The following is a 19,913-nucleotide window of genomic DNA, read 5'->3' as shown; positions in this document are numbered from 1 at the left end:
TAAGTATATGAACTTAGTTAATTCTCCAATTTCTTTCCAACATCATCAAAATATCTCCTTTTATTGGATCCCCATCAACATTCTCCCAAAGAAAAGGCAATGCCAAAGAATGCTCAAACTGCCGCACAATTGCACTCATCTCACATGCTAGTCAGAGAAGGCAATGGCACCCTACTCCAGTACTCTTGCCTGGAAAATGCCATGGATGGAGGAGGCTGGTAGGCTGCAGTCCATGGGGTCGCTAAGAGTCGTACACAACTGAGTGACTTCACTTTGACTTTTCACTTTCATGCATTGGAGAAGGAAATGGCAACCCACTCCAGTGTTCTTGCCTGGAGAATCCCAGGGACAGGGGAGCCTGGTGGGCTGCTGTCTGTGGGGTCACACAGAGTTGGACACGACTGAAGCGACTTAGCAATAGAACATGCTAGTAAAGTAATGCTTAAAATTCTCCAAGCCAGGCTTCAGCAATATGTGAACCATGAACTTCCAGATGTTCAAGCTGGTTTTAGAAAAGGCAGAGGAACCAGAGATCAAATTGCCAACATCCACTGGATCATCGAAAAAGCAAGAGAGTGCCAGAAAAACATCTATTTCTGCTTTATTGACTATGCCAAAGCCTTTGACTGTGTGGATCACAATAAATTGTGGGAAATTCTGAAAGAGATGGGAAGACCAGACCAGCTGATCCGCCTCTTGAGAAATCTGTATGCAGGTCAGGAAGCAACAGTTAGAACTGAACATGGAACAACAGACTGGTTCCAAATAGGAAAAGGAGTTCGTCAAGGCTGTATATTGTCACCCTGCTTATTTAACTTATATGCAGAGTACATAATGAGAAACGCTGGGCTGGAAGAAGCACAAGCTGGAATCAAGTTTGCTGGGAGAAATATCAATAACTTCAGATATGCTGATGAAACCACCCTTATGGCAGAAAGTGAAGAACTAAAGAGCCTCTTGATGAAAATGAAAGAGGAGAGTGAAAAAGTTGGCTTAAAGCTCAACATTCAGAAAACTAAGATCATGGCATCCGGTCCCATTACTTCATGGCAAATAGATGGGGAAACAGTGGAAACAGTGGCTGACTTTATTTTTGGGGGCTCCAAAATCACTGCAGATGGTGATTGCAGCCATGAAGTTAAAAGATGCTTGCTCCTTGGAAGGAAAGTTATGACCAACCTAGACAGCATATTAAAAAGCAGAGACATTACTTTGTCAACAAAGGTTCGTCTAGTCAAGGCTATGGTTTTTCCAGTGGTCATGTATGGATGTGAGAGTTGGACTATAAAGAAAGCTGAGCGCTGAAGAATTGATGCTTTTGAACTGTGGTGTTGGAGAAGACTCTTGAGAGTCCCTTGGACTGCAAGGAGATCCAACCAGTCCATCCTAAAGGAGATCAGCCCTGGGTGTTCGTTGGAAGGACTGATGTTGAAGCTGAAACTCCAATACTTTGGCCACCTCATGTGAAGAGTTGACTCATTGGAAAAGACTGTGATGCTAGGAGGGATTGGGGGCAGGAGGAGATGAGGATGAGATGGCTGGATGGCATCACCGACTCAATAGACATGGATTTGGGTGGACTCCAGGAGTTGGTGATGGACAGGGAGGCCTGGTGTGTTGCAGTTCATGGGGTCACAAAGAGTCGGACACGACTGAACTGAACATCAACATTCAAAAATGCTATTATTTCTCCCCTTGTCAATACCCCACTCCCATTCCAAACTTATTTCTTGACCCATTTCTCTCCTTCCTTTTATAATGGAACTCTGTAAAGGAATAGTATTTGTTCTTTCCACATTTCTCTCTTTCCTTTCCAGTGACACCTAAACTGACATTTGAAGGGTATGTAGGGGATGGCTGAGTGTGAACTGTGGGCCTGTACACAGAAGAGCTTCTTAGGAAGAAGAGTGTAAGGGGCAGGAATGAAGGAGAGGAAAATAATGGGAAATTAAGTTAGAAAGGGGGCTTCCAGATGGCTCAGAGGGTAAACAATCTGCCTGCAATACAGGAGACACAGGAGAGACGGATTTGATTCCTGGGTTGAAAAGATCCCCTGGAGGGAGAAATACTGAGAAATACTCACTCCAGTATTCTTGCCTGGAAAATCCTGTGGACAGGAGTCTGGCAGGCTATACAGTCCATGGGGTCACAAAGAGTTGGACACGACAGGGCACATGGCATAGGGGAGTTAGGAACAGGGACTAGAAAACCATATTAAGGAAACTAGACCGTTTTTAAACAAATTTGGTGCTATTAAAGGTTTTTTTTTAAACACTTGAATTTGCATGATCAGATTTTCATCTTAGAAAGATCACTGGCAAATGATGTGGAAGGGGAATTGATAGTGACATTAACATCTGAAAGACCAACTAAAAGTCTGTTACAGTACAGGTGAATTAAATTGAGTCCAACTGAGTTGTTGGCAGTGGGGATGATGAGTACTAGAATTCTTTGAGAGATGTTTGGAAGAGTATAGAGAGGACTTGGCCCTTCCATTTCTCTGTTTTATTTCTCTGCACTGAAAGGGGCTGGAGCAGATTTTATAGAGAAAATAATAAGTGAGGATTCAACTGAAGATTCAAGTGAGGATTCATTTGTAAAAAAAAAAATTACTTGGTTTTCTAAAGCTAGCAGAATCTATTAGTAGGTAACTATTAATTAGAACCCAATTGATACCTTTCCCACTTAGAGAGGTGACCCTATGATCTAAATTGGAAAGTTGTTTTTAACATAACATGTCAAATAGTAATTTTCAGCCAGGGGTAAGAATTATTTACCCCAACCTCCTAAGAGAGCTGTTAAGAATTACTGCCTTGCTCTCATTTACAGCGCTCTCTCCAGAATTCTGCTGAATCTGGGTATTGCTGCAAGTGCAGTGTCTACTCTAAGAGCTCATATGCAGGTTGTTGAAATTTCCAAATTTTTACCAAGAATACTTTGTTATCATCAGGGTTGCCTGGAATTGGACATTGTTTTCCATTGTTATGCCCTTCAGTGATACACTATTTTGATTTTTGCTTTTTTTTTTTTTTTTTGTCTTGCCACTCAGCTTATGGGATCTTAGTTCCCTGACCAGGGACTGAGCTGGGACCCACAGTGAAAGCACTCAGTTCAGTCCTAACTAGTGGACCACCAGGGAATTTCCACTTTTGCTTTAATTTTTGGGGGGACTTTTGGTTAAGGGTGACAAGAAATATTGAAAACTTCTAATATTTATTCTAGAGTCTTCATGCAATTATAGAAATGGGAATGAACTTTAAAAATTAAGTTCTACTGCTATTTTCTAGCCAAGTAAAATGAATTTCAAGCTAATAAGCATAATTTGTAAAGAATATAAATTTTAAGATAAAAAACATGACAACTGAGGAACTTCCCTGGCTGTCCAATGGTTAAGACTCTATGCTTCCACAGCAGGGGGGACAGGTTCTATCCCTAGTCAGGGAATTAAGATCTGTATGCTGCATGGTGTGACCAAAAAATAATAAAAAATAAATAAAAAACATGACAATTGGTTAAATATTTCTTCCTTTAGTCCCACATTATACTGTTTACAAACCTTAGAACCTAAAGAAAATCATATGAGTATTTTCTTAACCATCTATTAGTATGAATACCTATTAAGAGGGGAGTAATTTTTCAGCATTTTTTATGATTTGTATTTTGAATCTTAATAAATATCTATTGTCGGGGTCTGTGTGGGGGTTGGAAAAGAATTTGCAGTCATGAGGCAGAATGAGAGGAAAACCAAGTGTACGAGTGAGAGACACTGTTAGGACAGTGGGCTGGCTCAAGGGAAAGCCCACCCCTTTCACAGGTCATTTTTATAGCCTCAAGACAGAAAATTCCTCCTGGAAGGGAGACATTAGGTGATTGGCTAGGATGCTAGAGGGTGGGAATTTTACCTAGTATGGGGTTAGGGAACCAGCTGGTTTAGATACTAAGGCTCATGGCAACAGCTGCTATGGGGCTTGGTCACTTCCAGAGATTTTTGTTCTGTGACCCTGGCATGTTGCAGTCCATGGGGTCACAAAGAATCGGACGTGACTGAGCAATTGAACTGAACTGAACTGACTTTGGTATAGGGCTCCATATATATATGACAGAAAATGTAAGTTGTACAAGAGTATACGGTGAAAAGTAAGTCTCCTTCTCACTGCTGTGCTCAAGCCATCATACTCCCTCTCTTCCTAAAAACAGCCTCTCTTTCCAGTTTCTTATGCATCTTTTCAGGTATATGGACCTGTGGAATGAAACAAAATCCCTTCCCAGATGACACTAGTGGTAAAGAAACCTGCCTGCCATGGGGGTGTGAAGAGACATGGGTTCTATCTCTAACTCAGGAAGATCCCCTGAAGGAGGGCATGGCAACCCACCCCAGTATTCTTGCTTGGAGAATCCCTTGGACAGAGGAGCCTGATGGGCTACAGTCCATGGGGGTGGCAAAAAGTCAGACATGACTGAAGCGACTTTAATGCATAGAGGGGATAGGACTTCTTAACATGTGGTCAAAACATATATATCTGGGCCATCCACATGCTAGTTAAAAAAACAAAACAGTACAATGGCAGCAGGAATCTTAGTAACTTGTGAGAATATCAGCAAAGCTGCAAATGCTAGGGATATTCATTACAAAGGGTATGATAATTTCTTGGTTAAAAAAAAAGTCTATACATACATCAATTCAATAAATACTTATTAAGGGTCATTATGTATCAATATAAATTTCTAGTAAATGATATTTGTGGTATCTAGGTTATGGATAATTTGTCAGAGTTAAAATAACTACACATTTTTGTGATTATTATTATTTTTATCTTATGTGAACATGATCTAGTAGCTTTCAGTTCATTTTCAATTATTTTTCAAATGAAAACAAACTCAAATTTTATTTTAAAATAGAATTTATTGAATACATAGTGAATTCAATACATTAAAAAAAACCTTTTCTTGTCAGTATTGGCACATAATGAAGATTTAAAGCACTGCCAAATTAACACTTTGAAAATTTTTAAATCATGTTCCATAAAAAAATAAAGCCTAGTAGTGTTATAAAAGTACTAAGTTACACTAACATATCAAAGGGTTAAAAGAAAAGAATTCCACACTCAAAACTTCATTTAAGAAGTAAAAATTCAATCATGTATTTTAAAATAGGTTCTCATGTGATAAAAAGACAACAAAGTATAAAAGGGGCAAAATCCACCTAATTTATACTGACTTGTCTCACTGGGAAATCCTATAGGCTGACCAGGTAAATTTTAGATATTGAAAAAAAAAATCCATATTCTGAAGGAAAAGCAGTTGTTTATGATACATTTTATGCCTAATCAAAGAAATACATAATGACATTAAATATTCTACATTTTTTCTTTTAGTTGTCCCTTAATTGCCAACAATGTAGGACTATTCTAAAAAACCTAGTTTAAAATTTTTTCCCCCAATGAACATTTTCTTAGATACAAAAGCTGTCCTTAATTATGGAAACATTAAACAAGGAAATTTATAATCTTTACTGTAATATGGCCACTATAATACTCTTATGATCAAATCATAAGTACTACATAATTTCTTTCAAATTCCAAAATGTTCAGTGATTTGATTCAGATCTCCTGAATTTACAGAGTATCTTTCTTGCAGGAAGCATAAAATGATTTTTGTTCAAGATTTTGATTTTATTTTCATTACCCTCCCCTATCCCCTTTAGAGTTACCTCTGAGGTAAATAGAGCACTGAAAACAACAAATTTTTAAACTACAAAACTGGTTATCTGGCATCATTCTGAATAGATTCAGCATTTCCCCTTGTTAATGGGAAAATACAAAGCCTTCAAACTAGTATAATCCACTAGTTTGAAAAGCAATTTCTATTTTTGAAGTCTCATTAACTGAGATTAGGTTGAAATTTTAGAGACAAATATTAAATAAATTAGTTCAAATATGAAAATAAATTTTGCTTATACCTAAGGCAGAAATTGGGCTTTCCAGGTGGTGCTAGTGGTAAAGAACCTGCCTGCTGATGCAGGATACACAAGAAATGCAAGTTTGATCCCTGGGTCGGGAAGATCCCCTGGAGGAGGGCATGGCAACCCATTCCAGTATTTCTTGCCTGGAGAATCTCATGGATAGAGCCTGGTGGGCCATGGCCGATAGGGTCACAAAAAGTCGGACATGACTGAAGTGACTCAGCACGTATGCACACAAGGCAGAAATTAAAAGAGCAAAAGAAAACTGCAAAGCTCATTTGTATTTACTACAAATGTACCATTTCATCAAAATCTCTATGAACATGTAACTAAAATCAGTGAATGCCAACAGAATGGCTAAAACTCTTCCTTCAAAAGAAAAATAAATTGCTGAGTCTACTAATAAGATATTGCTAATCTAAAAAAAATCTACAAGCTAGAAGAAAACAATGTAGCAGATTATCAAAGTCCTTTCCCACAAAACTCATATTTACCTTTGCTGAACTGAAGTAAAAATCATCTACTTTTACAGTTTGAGAAAGAAATGATAGTCTTCTAAAGGCAAAGTTTCATCTTTCCTATCTTCTGTTCATACTTTGATTTCCCAAATAAAATATTTCTGCACTTTACTGTAATTTTTATAAATATTTTCAGTTCAGTTGCTAGAAAGGATTAAGTAATACAAAGTTGATACTGAAGACAGAGAAACTCAAGGAATTTCACTTTTTGTTTTTTCTATTTAATCAGTAAGATTTAAATACCAAACTAGAACAAGATTTTACCTTCTTACTAGTGGTTGGATAAAGTAGAATTTGTATCAAAGAACTAAAATTCCAGATTTCTAGGTATAAAATTTTCTGTAACATTCTTCACAAAATGTGGTCGAAGTTTTTGAATATCCTAAAGCTGGAATAAGAGTGCAGATAACTTTACTTATAAAAGCTGTATTTTGGCAAACATTTTATTGATATTATAAATGAAAATATAGTTGGGAGCTTTCACCTGGCACTTAATCTGTTCTTCTCTCTATCCGAGTCTGCCAAATAAATTAGATTCTTTGGAAAAAATTCAAACTTGATATTATGGAGGCAAAATCAACATGAACTCTTACTTGTCAGATACTTATTTGTCATTTGCCATAAACCAAGTGACCCATAAGTCTATTAAGTAGAAAGAAGGGCTCTCAAGGGAGCTTCTACATCTGTAAATTACTCAGTAACTTAACAATCTGGGAAGATATCAATGAATCAAAAGTATCTAATTCCCTCAAATGCTAAATTTAGATCAAACATCAAAGGTTTGAAACATTTTTGAAAGGTGTTAGCTTTATCTTTTAATCAGTAAAACTGGCCTTACAATGAAAAATCGTAGATGTGTTCACATATCTTATACATTATTTACAGAAATACAAAATCTTGCTGTCTTTGCAATCATGTTTCACTTGGAGATTTCTTCAAAAGAAAAGAAAATAGACAATGTGACCTATGACTCACAGGATAATGTTCAAGTTCACATATGAGACTGAACAAAGAATGAGAAAATTTTTTCAAGTTGGAAGGAACCAGAGTGATTACTTGGTCTAACATACTCATTTTGCAGATGAGAAAACTGAGATACAATTGCATTGAGCTAATAAAATTTACTCAAACTTTGTAATTAAATTGAGACTAACACCCAGTATCCTGTTTTCTGTCTCCAATTCTTTCCTCTGAAGCACAGTTTGTATATTAGTAAACCACGCTTCACCCAAATTTTAAAAAGCTAACAGTGGTCGCCTATGGGGAAAGGAGTAGGAATTAGGGGAGGGAAGGTAGAGGAAGGGATTATTAGAGATGTTAATACTCAAACAATAAGTCATATGTATTAATATATAATTTGCTAAGAAAAATAATTTTTACAAAATATTAAGTCTTAATCTTAACATTAGTAGATCCAAACTTCAGAGATCAGAAATACCATAGTGGAATTATAGGTTAGTTTAGAAATTTAAGCTACATCTTCAAGGAAACAGAAGACCACTGAAAAATGTGGATTTCAATTTTTGTTTCCTTTCAAATGACTAGTTTTATATGTTTCTCTATAAATGGAAAAATATTCTAATATAACACATATGCAATCTGAAGTAATTTAGGTTCTCAAGTTTAAAAAAGGATTGGGATTTTTTAAAACTTATGCTACAAAAATACACTTTTATCTATATTCCCAAATCATATATTTCTAACCTCTGCAGTGATAAAAGGTCCAAAATTCCACTGCTGAACTGCCTTCTTAAATGATCTTAAACAGTTCTATAGAGCAAAAAGTTTGCATAATTCTTTACAGTAAAATCTGCTCAGAAACTCACTTTGACAAATACTTTTATCTATCATTAGAGTTGAAAGAAACAGACTTCAATAAGACAAGTATAGGGGTAGGTGAAGAGTTTTTTTTTTCTTATAAAAATATACTATATATAATACATCCTGAAAATTACACAGACCATATGCTTTTATTTAATGTGAAGGCACAACTTTAACATAGTTAAAAGCAATTGTATTTTAATTATTTATCATGTAATTAACTGTCAGTACCAGCTCTTATAGATACATATTTGCAAGCATATCGTTGAAGTTTCTTTCAGATTGTCAATTCAAAAGTCAATTAAAAAAGTCAAACTCTTAATTTGTAGAAAATCAATCGACACATTATTGCACATCCACATGATATTATTGTTGGACAATCTGTTCACCAGCAGTCCCAGGGTTTTCTTCATTTGTTGCATAGTCCAGATGGTCCATCATCTAGGCATAAATAAAAGATGTTAGGAAATGTAAATTTTCAACTTGCCCCAAGTCACGAATTTGGCAAAAGGATTCCAATTTTTTTTTTAAAAAAAGACACAGAGTGTTCCATTGAACCAAGCACTCTTTTTGGAGCAATGTACTGTTTCCACAGCCACATTCCTCAGGACATGCTCAGGGTGACAGCTCCTTCAGGAAGCCTAATCATTGGACTCAGGGCCAATGTGATAAGTGCTTTCTCTGGATCTTCCACTACTTCCATCTCCCAATATGAATATCGCCCTGTGTGGCAGTGGAGACTCCACCACAAGATATTCCTGATGCAAGCAGTGTCCACTCCTGGAGGTGGAAAACTAAAACTGGTTCCACAAATCACTATGCTGGTTCAGGGACAGTGTAACCTGGTTGATGCTTTGAATATTGACCTTAGGATAATTTAAAAATGACATATGAAATTTTTAAAAGACTGTATGAAAAAAATTTCTACTAAGAATAAAGAAATTAAAAGTACTTAAAGGTCAAATGATATCTAAAAACAAAATCAAGAATAATACATTTGCTATAGACTATCATGGACCGAGGAGCCTGGTAGGCTGCAGTCCATGGGGTCGCTACGACTCAGACATGACTGAGCGACTTCACTTTCACTTTTCACTTTCATGCATTGGAGAAGGAAATGGCAACCCACTCCAGTGTTCTTGCCTGGGGAATCCCAGGGACAGGGGAGCCTGGTGGGCTGCCGTCTATGGGGTCACACAGAGTCGGATGCAACTGAAGTGACTTAGCAGCATAGACTATTTTAGCAGAATTACCAGTTAAAACTTTTCTCAAATGATCACTTTAATTCTTCTCATATTCTCATAAAAATATTATCATATTTGGAGATAAAGGAAGAAACTGCTTAAATATTTTCAGTGTTTTTACCCTGTTCTTCATATAAAACTACCTAAAAATAGAAAAAAAAAAAATACTTCATGTCTTTCTGAAGACTGTCAAAGATTTTTAGTGATTAAATTTAAATACTGGATTTAGAAAAGGCAGAGGAATCAGAGATCAAATTGCCAACATTTGCTGGATCATCGAAAAAGCAAGTGAGTTCCAGAAAAACATCTACTTCTGCTTTATTGACTATGGCAAAGCCTTTGACTGTGTGGATCACAATAAACTGTGGAAAATTCTCAAAGAGATGGGAATACCAGACCACCTGACCTGCCTCCTGAGAAATCTGTATGCAAGTCAAGAAGCAACAGTTAGAACTGGACATGGAATAAAAGACTGGTTCCAAATCGGGAAAGGAGTATGTCAAGGCTATATATTGTCACCCTGCTTACTTAACCTATATGCAGAGTACATCATGGGAAATGCCAGGCTGGATGAAGCACAAGCTGGAATCAAGATTGCCAGGAGAAATATCAATAACCTCAGATATGCAGATGACACTACCCCTTATGGCAGAAAGCGAAGAACTAAAGAGTCTCTTGATGAAATTGAAAGAGGAGAGTGAAAAAGTTGGCTTAAAACTCAACATTCAGAAAACGAAGATCATGGCATCTGGTCCCATCACTTCATGGCAAATAGATGGGAAAACAATGGAAACAGTGACAGACTTTATTTACTTGGGCCCCCAAGTCACTGCAGATGGTGACTGCAGCCATAAAGTTAAAAGACACTTGCTCCTTGGAAGAAAAGCTATGACCAACCTAGACAGCATATTAAAAAGCAGAGACATTACTTTGCCAACAAAGGTCCATCTAGTCAAGGCTATGTTTTTCCAGTAGTCATGTATGGATGTGAAAGTTGGACTATAAAGAAACCTGAGTGCGGAAGAATTGATGTTTTTGAACTGTGGTGGTGGAGAAGACTCTTGAGAGTCCCTTGGACTGCAAGGAGATCCAATCAGTCAATCCTAAAGGAAATCAGCCCTGAATATTCACTGAAAGGACTGATGCTGAAACTGAAACTCCAATACTCTGGCCACCTGATACAAAGAACTCACTCATTGGAAAAGACCCTGATGCTGGGGAAGATTGAAGGCGGGAGGAGAAAGGGGACAACAACAGATGAGATGGTTGGATGGCATCACCGATTCAATGGACATGAGTTTGAATAGGCTCCGGGAGTTGGTGATGGACAGCGAAGCCTGGCGTGCTGCAGTCCATGGGGTTGCAAAGAGTCGGACACGACTGAGCGACTGAACTGAACTGATGTACTTTTTCCCTTCTCCTTCATCAAGGAGTAGAAGACAAGGAAAATAAATATTCTTATTTTTAAAAATTGAGTCTAAAAGCTTTACTGCTTTTTGGAAGAGGAAGCAGAGAAAAGAATAATTCCAAATGGGGTCTCTGGAACTTGCCAAAGAAGAATACAAACATGAGCTGAAGCTTTCAGTTGATAAATGTCTCAAGTGATGGAGTCAACTTATAAAACCCCAACCTGCTTATATTCTATGAGTCATTTCAAGCCCCTGAACAATCAGTTTTGTGGTCCTCTATTTGCCAAAGATATCCCTAAGATTATTACTATAATCTTGCATAATCATATCACTTCTGGAGTAAGGGATCAAATCCCAAATCAAGATAGGTAATAGAAAAGATGAAGTTGTTGAAGAGCTGATTTTAGTTACAATTTATATGACAGGGAAAGGAGAAGCATATAAGATATATTTAGGCCCTTTTTTTTCTAGTAGTTTAGACACTGGGTAAGAGGCTGGAGCTGTGGGGACACAAAACTGAAGAATGGATGGTGGGGAAACACTCTTTCTTCTCCAAGACCTGCTGATCCTGATAACTGTCACCTAATGAAATAATAGTCTACACACTCTAAGTTATAATATGCTTCTTCTTTCCTAATTCTTTGGTACCTCATTGGCACTGTAATCTAATTCCTAAATAAAGAGATATATTTAAAAAAAACTTGTAAAACCAACTTACTGAGAAGTAGTATCTCTACTCTGCATTTATTTTTCATCACTGACTTTTCAATAAAAACAGTATAGAAACAGAGAAGTGCAAACTTGAAACAGGTTTTTAAAAACACAACAAAAATTAATATAGGTAATAAAATTAGCTGGCAAAATTCATGTAAATTGTTTTGTCATAATAAATGATTATTTTTTCATAGTAAATAAGCAAGCTCAAGTTAGAAAGATGTCCTCTGAAATTGGGTCAGCTAACCCAGCATTTACTGATAGCTCTGAACCAATCTCCTGAAACAGTCTAATAAAAGTGCTCATGTTGCTGCAGTAACTGGAGAGCGGCTGATACTACAGCAGAGCTGTTCTAAGTATCTCTGTATTTTGACTTGTCAGTTACAGCTTGTGACTTCTAAAAATAATTAGAAGCACTAGTGACATTTAGCAGAGACTAACCCACTGTTTACTGAATATTAACAAACTGAAAACTTACTTCCCACCCATTGGAGGTTGCTGCATAAATCTAACTCCACTGATTTAGGATTAGAAGCAAAAAAATTCTCCCCTAAAAATTTTCTATTAATTGTTCTGTGTGCCAGAATAATTATGCCATGGCTTCAAGTTTCTCTCTAGAGAAAGAATACCTTAACTTTCTCTACACTCACTAGAAAATAAATGAAACTGAATACTGTGGCTCTTGAAGCAATCCAGAAAAAAAAGTTCATAAAAAATACAGGGTAAGTAGCTTTTAGCTATAGGAAAGAATATAAAATAAAGATTTCCAAAGTAGTATTATATTAGTGAAATCCTATTAGAAAACATTATTTCTCTTGATCAGAGAAACTCATGGAAGGGCTGAAAGACTTTAAGTAAAATACTAAAGTATTTCTATGAAGTCTCTAAGTTTCAGCCATGAAAGAGGTATAATTTGTCCTTTGAAAACAACATAAAAAGGTCATCAGGGCTACCCATGAATTAAAAATTTCCAGTACAAAGTCCTGCTTTCTGCTACTCTTATACTCAACTCTAATATCAAGGATTAGAATGAACCAAACAATAGCAGCATAAACAAATGTGGCATCACCTGAGATTCTGATTTTAATTTATATTACTTGCTTTACATTTGATTCTTTCAAACAGCAGCCAAAACTTTTGGCACTTGCAAAATGGTTATATATAAAGACTATAGAGATATAGAAGTCTAGTATTTAAAAAGTGCCATACTTTTATAGTAGTGATTCCCTGGTGGCTCAGACGGTAAAGCGTCTGCCCGCCAACGCGGGAGACCCGGGTTCAATTCCTGGGTTGGGAAGATCCCCTGGAGAAGGAAATGGCAACCCACTCCAGTACTCTTGCCTAGAAAATTCCATGGATGGAGGAGCCTGGTGGGCTACAGTCCATGGGGTCACGAAGAGTCGGACACAATGTCAATAACTAATAAATAAAATATACTTTTATAATACCTTATAACAATTCTGGTAATTGTTTGAAGGCTGTTAAAACACAATCCAGAAATTTATACACACACACAAAAGTGATTAAAAAGGTCAGTGGATTAAGGACTGAACATTCTAATTGCTTTGCATGAATAATATCAATAAACATAGACTGAGAACTTACAGTATATAAAACAGTGCTATCAGCACTGTGGGTTCCTAACACCTAGGAGCTAATTAGTGAGGGTGTGTGTGCTCAGTCATGTCTGACTCTTGTGACCCTATGGACTGTAGCCCACTAGGCTCCTCTGTCCATGGGATTTTCCAGGCAAGAATACTGGAATGGGTTGTCATTTCCTACTCCAGGAAATCTTCCCAACCCAGGGATTGAACTCATGTCTCATGTCGTCGTTAGCAGGCGGTTTCTTTACCACTAGTGCTACCTGGGGAGGCATTCCTTCATAAGTATCTACACTACAAGGCAGATGTTAATAAGTATTTAACATCAAAGTCTAAAGAAAGTATGGAGAAAGGTGAACCTAATTTCAAATGGAGAACTCTTGGATATATGCTTAGAGATGGCAGATTTTGAGCTGGGAGTTATATAAGAGATATTCTGGAAACAGACAATGGAGGCAGGGGAGAAGAGTGAACTGTTAGCCAAAGAGATGAACCAGTAACTGCCTGAGAGTTGTCTTCGGGTCTGACTCTCAGGTCTCTCCTACACTAAATTCAGACATAGCTTCCCTTTATTTTACCAGACTTACTGAGGTTCCCTGTTCTACTTCCAAAGCCTCTGCCAGCCTTATCTGATTTCAATATCCACTTGCCTTTCAAAGCCTTGGGCTAATTTATCTCTTTAGATTAGATTCTCCTACCTGCCTGTAGATCCAACCTCACTTGATGAATGAGGAATCTTTAGAGATTAACTTGCCAGAACTGATGCCAAAGTCTATAATACTGTCTCCCACAAATAACAACATTCAAGCTAAATTAACCTGGACCTTAAAGGTTAGACAAAAGGAATGAGAGATTTTCTTTTTCACATTAATAGAAGGCATTACATTCTACAACTTTTATGAATGCTGTGTGTGTGTGGTGTCTTTGTGACTTTGTAGACAGTAGCCCACCAGGTTCCTCTGTCCATGGAATTCTCCAGGCAAGAATACTGGAGTGGGCAGCCATTCCCTTCTTCACATGATCTTCCCCACCCAGGGATAGAACCCAGGTCTCCTGCATTGCAGGCAGATTCTTTACCATCTGAGCCATGAGGGAAGCCCTAGTTGTGGGGAAAAATAGACTGTCTCCTGGCAGCAGTTTATAATATTCTGCAACTAGCTCGCCTAAAAGTTCAGCAAATGTCCATTCTTAATATTTTAAAATTTAGTGCACCGTGGGAAAATGACCATTTTAACAAAATCTTTGCTCTGAGGCTTGTAATGGCCTTTCACAAGTAAGTTAAGAAAGCAGATTTAACAAAGATCCAAAGTTTTAATATTCAAAACAGGAAAATGGAAATCAGTTAATGAAGTGAAAGATGATCACCAAAGCAACAAGTTAAACCAAAACAAAAAAACTCAATTCATAAAATAATAATAGCAAATACATTTATAGTGCTAATGATGTGCCAGATACTGTGCTAAGCAGTTTGCATTTGTTACAACCGTGAGGTAGGCTGATTCCTATCCCATTGGAGGAAACTGAAGCACTGAGATGTTAAGTAACTTGCCTAAGGCAATGGCACCCCACTCTAGTACTCTTGCCTGGAAAATCCCATGGACGGAAGAGCCTGGTAGGCTGCAGTCTGTGGGGTTGCTCAGAGTCGGACACGACTGAGCGACTTCACTTTCATGCATTGGAAAAGGAAATGGCAACCCACTCCAGTGTTCTTGCCTGGAGAATCCCAGAGATGGGGGAGCCTGGTGGGCTGCTGTCTCAGGGGTCGCACAGAGTCGGACACGACTGAAGCAACTTAGGAGTTAATGTCACATTACTAATAATTAACAAAACTTCAAACTTAGGTGGTCTGACACCAGACTCCATGCTGTTACTATGTGGTATTTGTATTCTGAGTGTCTTACCTAATGAAATTATGATGTGTGTCAGTGTGTGTGTGTGTGTGTTAGTCACTCAGTCGTGTTCAACTCTTTGCAACCTTGTGGACTGTAGCCCACCAGGCTCCTCTGTCCATGGGATTTTCCAGGCAAGAATACTAGAGTGGAATGCTATTTCCTTCTCCAATGAAATTATGATTCCACCCTACAAGTGAGAAGTGTATAACCAAAACTGTCCTAACTTTTCAGACTCTTTAAAATGGATTCTCCTACAATCAATTATCTTAGTTAGCTTCTACGTCTTACAGGGAAGGCCTTGGAGTCCACCCTTCCAGGGTGTTTACTATGGCTTTGGGTCTAGCTCCAATGATCTTAAACTTTATAGTAGCTGCTATGAAGGAGAATCATCATTTCAAAGTCACAGTTTTTAAGAGTAAAATTCAGATGGTCCAGGGCAGAGCACTTATTCATAGGGAATATAAATGCATCCTTTGGTTGAAGTCCAGTCTTACCTAGCATCTCCTTTCTCCTCAGGAAACAGCATAGAAAGAGAAAGGAGGAAAGGTGCTTATAATAAACCACCGCACCCTTAAAGCTGTACTAAAGGAGAAAGAAAATTTTACAAGTAAAAATGAAATACTGGTGATGAAAATACCAGCAAACATACTTAATTCCATAAGATAGTACCGTATGCTCTCACTAGCTGTCCCAAATTTAAATTCTAACTTAAAAAAAGACTTAATGCCAACCCTAAACAAAGTTTCCCTGTGTTGCTCATCCTCCTTCTCCTGATTTACCTCATGATCAGTTAATAAGATAAGTGCTCCTAAAAGTAGAAATCTCTTGGTCACAGTTCTGTCCTGAGTCTTTTCTTCTCCCTCTACATTCTCACTCACTCACAGAGTATGCTAGTAACACTCCCAAATTTCTGTCTCTAGTTAGGCCTATCTCCTGCATATCAGGAGATGTTTATTCAACTGATTTCTCTTTTCCTGGTAGTCCCCTAGGTATTTTGAAATTTCCAACACTGAATTCATCATCTTATCTCAAATCTGTTGCCCTTCTTAATCTCAGTGAATGGTATCACTATCCACCCACTCAGTTACACAAGCCAAAAACCTTGGATTCTACTTTATTCTCTTCTCCCTAACTGAATCTATCACTAGGTTGCATTTATTATGCTTCTAAATTTCTCTTGACCAGTCTCAGTACCATGCTAATTCTGGCTACTACAGCTTTTCATTGTAATAGCTGCCTCAAGTTTTGCCTTCTTTCAATCCATTTTCTAGATTTCTTAAAACTCTTAAATGGTCTCCAATGTTCTTAGGAGAGAGTCCAAGCTCTTTAATATGGCTTATTAAGTCCATACAGCCTCTTTCCCTTGCTTGCTTCTCCAGTTTTCATTTCCTGCACTCCCCTATTCTTATTCAATAGGAATGGCCACTCTGTCATGTGGTTCCTAAATCTGTCAAAGCTCTTCCCTCTGAGCCTTTTATGTCATGGTTCTTTCAACATGGAACACAAGGCTCAGTCTTAAAAGTTTCAACATAAACTTAACATTCTGTTAAGAAGTCTTCCTTGCCCACATCACCTTTGACTGTCTCAAAACCATAAGCACTGGTATGCTACTTCTAGTCTTCAAGGCACCCTGCCATAACTAATACATTCATCATACTTTATTGTTAGTGACTCTATCTGTATCCTCCAAGAGACTCTAACTTTCAAGAGGCCATGAGAGTAGGCTTGTTCTAACTTGTTCATCTTTTATCATCAGCACCTAAAATAGTATCTGGCTCATAGAACTGCTCAATAAACATTTGCTAAATGAAGAAACAGATAACTATTTTTAAAAAAAATGACGACAAAGAGCACCTCTTAGGATATGACTTTCAAAACTAGTATTAGAGTTTGTGCTGTAGGACATACTTTTACTTTGAAAAAAATCTGTAAAATATTCCATGTGAGTGTCATCTTCATGAAAGTTACAAGCTACCTTATTAGTTGAGTCAAGGACCTTGTGGCCATAAACTAATTCTATGTCTATAAATACAAGTTGAAAAACTGGAATTGGGAGGTAGGAAGGGCAGGTATTCTATCCTAATCTCAAAGAAATTACAAGACTTACCTGAAAGAATTCTAGGTTGGTGCTTTTTTCAATTATGTTAATAGTAGTCTAACTTAATGTGCGAATCACCTCTTGTTAAATAAAGATGACACTAGAACCAACCACAAGATGGATATGAACTTTGAACTGTTTATCTACTAATGGAATTACAGCTATCTACCCAAAGTATCTTTAGTTTTGTTCAAAAGCATGAGAGTGGATAGTGGAACACAGTTTGCTGTAATAGGGCAAAGCAGAGTTAACTGCCTCATGAAGGAATCAATGCCATGACCCTGACCTCAACAGGCTAGAGTTTCCCAACTCTCTTTAATTTCAATGCAAACAAACAAACTTTACAGGAATACCGATAACATTTAGGAAAAGAACAAAGGGCTTTAACTTCAATGAACAAACAACTCAAACATGATAGATTCTGCTATCTGGATATTCTCTGTTGTAGGAATTTTACAGAAAAGGCAGTCTTGATCCATTTAAACCTGAAATGAGTGCCCATTTCCATTTGCTTAGGCCCATTTAGATGCTGGAGAGAGTATACTTTTTATCTGCAAAACCTGAGGACTCTTACTATAAATAGCTAGTGGTGTCAGCATCAAAATTTAGTACTTAAACATGGCTCTTATCTTCCATGAAGTCGACTTTTGTGTGGATTCTGAAAACTCATGTTGAAGTGCTGTTTTGATTGTCCCTGATGCCCTCCCATGCTTCTTGGTACTTGTATCTTGAGTCACCAGAATTTTGGCATCAGATTGCAGTGAGGATGAGAAGTGATGATGCAGCAGGTGACAAGTAAGGGGGTAGTGGTGGAAAGAAACTTTGGGCCCTCTGGTAAATTCAAGGCAAGTTTTAGGCATGTAAAAGCTTTGAGAATAAATATAAAAAGCTTTGATATATACAAGCAGTTCCCAACCAAAGTTAGGCAATGTTATAACTTAGTAACCAAGATATAAGCACATACCTGATAGCTGCTACCTTTCCAGAACTTTTTCATTTCCTTACGTCTCCAGGCAACAAGTGAGGCAGTAATAAGTGTGCAAGGTACTAAATAGAGGAGAGCAGGTTGCCCCTTTTTCATCAGCACCAGAACAACAAATGTAAGAATCATGCCAATGGCATAGGCTGCAAGAATATCAAGTATCAGTCATTTTTATGCTATCAAAGGTGGATTTTAATTCCCTCACTGAAGTACTGGTTTTCAAATATTTCTCAGAATGTTTTTGCCCTATGACTTCTTTTCATAATTTCATTATTTTCCTAGAGAGTAGTCAGGAGAGACATTCTACAGAGCTTTTGAAAAATGTGGAAACTGTTTAGTATTTCCACTATAATTAATCATTAATAACATAATTAATTCTTAATCATTGATAAAGATAATGATTCAAGAAAGTCTGAGTTATCTGCCACTATTAAGGATGTTAAGTTGTTCCACATTTTAGATAACTAAAATCTGTGCCTACAGGTACCAAAGGTTGTTTTAAAAAATCTTTCTAATATTGATTATATACTTCCTGGTCATTGTCAATGATCGCATATCAAACTTCATTTGATCTTTTATTAATGACTCTGTGTCTCAATATGAGCACTGGATCTCAGAAAACAGGAACTAGTACGGCTTTTACGGACAATGCAGTCCACCTTCTCGTTTTACAGATGATGCAATGGAGGACCAATGAAGTGAGTTGCCCAAAGTTACAATGGAGGAATAGTGAAGTAAAGTGAGGCAATGGAGGACCAGTAAAGTGAAGTGAGTTGTCCTAATTTACAGTCTTTTCTGTCTTTTCACTGAATGTTTCTTTATTCTATCACACTGACTACTGCTGCATGCTAACATGTTAATGCCTTTAGGGAGTATCATACTTAATGGGCTCAGACTGTTTTTATTATTTCTTTATAATTTCTACCCTTTCTTCATCCTTTCACTCATTTAGCTGTTCTTTCTTGCTGTCAGAGGAACTACTTCTAGAAAAATCCTTTTCTAACTGCTGATGTACATTTAATTTACAAGATTTAATTCCACTGTGGAACTAAAAACCTTTCTAGAACAGTATCTAAATGGCTCTGGTGCAGACCATTTACCTAAGAATAAAGAATTCTGGTGTATTGATTTTGAGATATATATTTGATATGTTCAGAAGTAGAAAAGTATTTTTTGGCTTATTGCTTGCTCTTGTCTGTTTTCAAGAAAAGAAGTAAGACAAGTAGCAACTACCTCTGCTGTCCCAGGTATTATTGTGCCCATAAGTTTATCTATATTAATATGTAAATATTATACAGTATTTTTTTAAAACCTAGTATTATACTAGTATCAACTACCTACGTGCCATATGCTCTAGTAAGCTTTTTATGTGTAGAATCTTCTTTCATATATAATTTCCTTTTCAATCCTCAAAAACCTTGTGATATAGGTAGTAAACTATAATTATCTCTTTTTGATGGAAAAAGCATCTTATTAATTATAGTGAAGAATTAGAATCCAGGACTCCTTACTTTTAGACCTTTTCCTACGGATGATACAACTCAATATAACAAAAAGAAAAAACAAAAATTTACCAATTGTGGAGGAAACATAGTATACAGAAGAGCCAATCTCAACATCAAATCTTCTACAGTATGCAATCAACAGGCCTAAAAAAAATTTCACATTACAT

At 37.1% G+C, this 19,913-nt stretch overlaps 1 protein-coding gene across 2 annotated transcripts in view; it reads right to left on the bottom strand.

Annotated features, from left to right (window-relative positions):
- Positions 1 to 7,269: 7,269 nt before the first annotated feature.
- Positions 7,270 to 19,913, bottom strand: part of SPPL2A (signal peptide peptidase like 2A) — a 53,722-nt gene continuing 41,078 nt past the window's right edge. For both annotated transcript variants that reach the window (XM_019968843.2, XM_070797553.1), the window contains 3 exons: positions 19,816 to 19,890; positions 18,224 to 18,384; positions 7,270 to 8,742 (listed from right to left, as the gene is read on the bottom strand). In XM_019968843.2, the coding sequence (XP_019824402.2) occupies positions 8,668 to 8,742; positions 18,224 to 18,384; positions 19,816 to 19,890 (311 nt within the window). In that variant the 3' untranslated portion in view covers positions 7,270 to 8,667. The remainder of the gene's footprint in view (positions 8,743 to 18,223; positions 18,385 to 19,815; positions 19,891 to 19,913) is intronic.

Source organism: Bos indicus, chromosome 10 (assembly GCF_029378745.1).
Source record: "Bos indicus isolate NIAB-ARS_2022 breed Sahiwal x Tharparkar chromosome 10, NIAB-ARS_B.indTharparkar_mat_pri_1.0, whole genome shotgun sequence".
Taxonomy (NCBI): domain Eukaryota; kingdom Metazoa; phylum Chordata; class Mammalia; order Artiodactyla; family Bovidae; genus Bos; species Bos indicus.
This window is presented reverse-complemented; position numbering and strand designations above follow the sequence as displayed.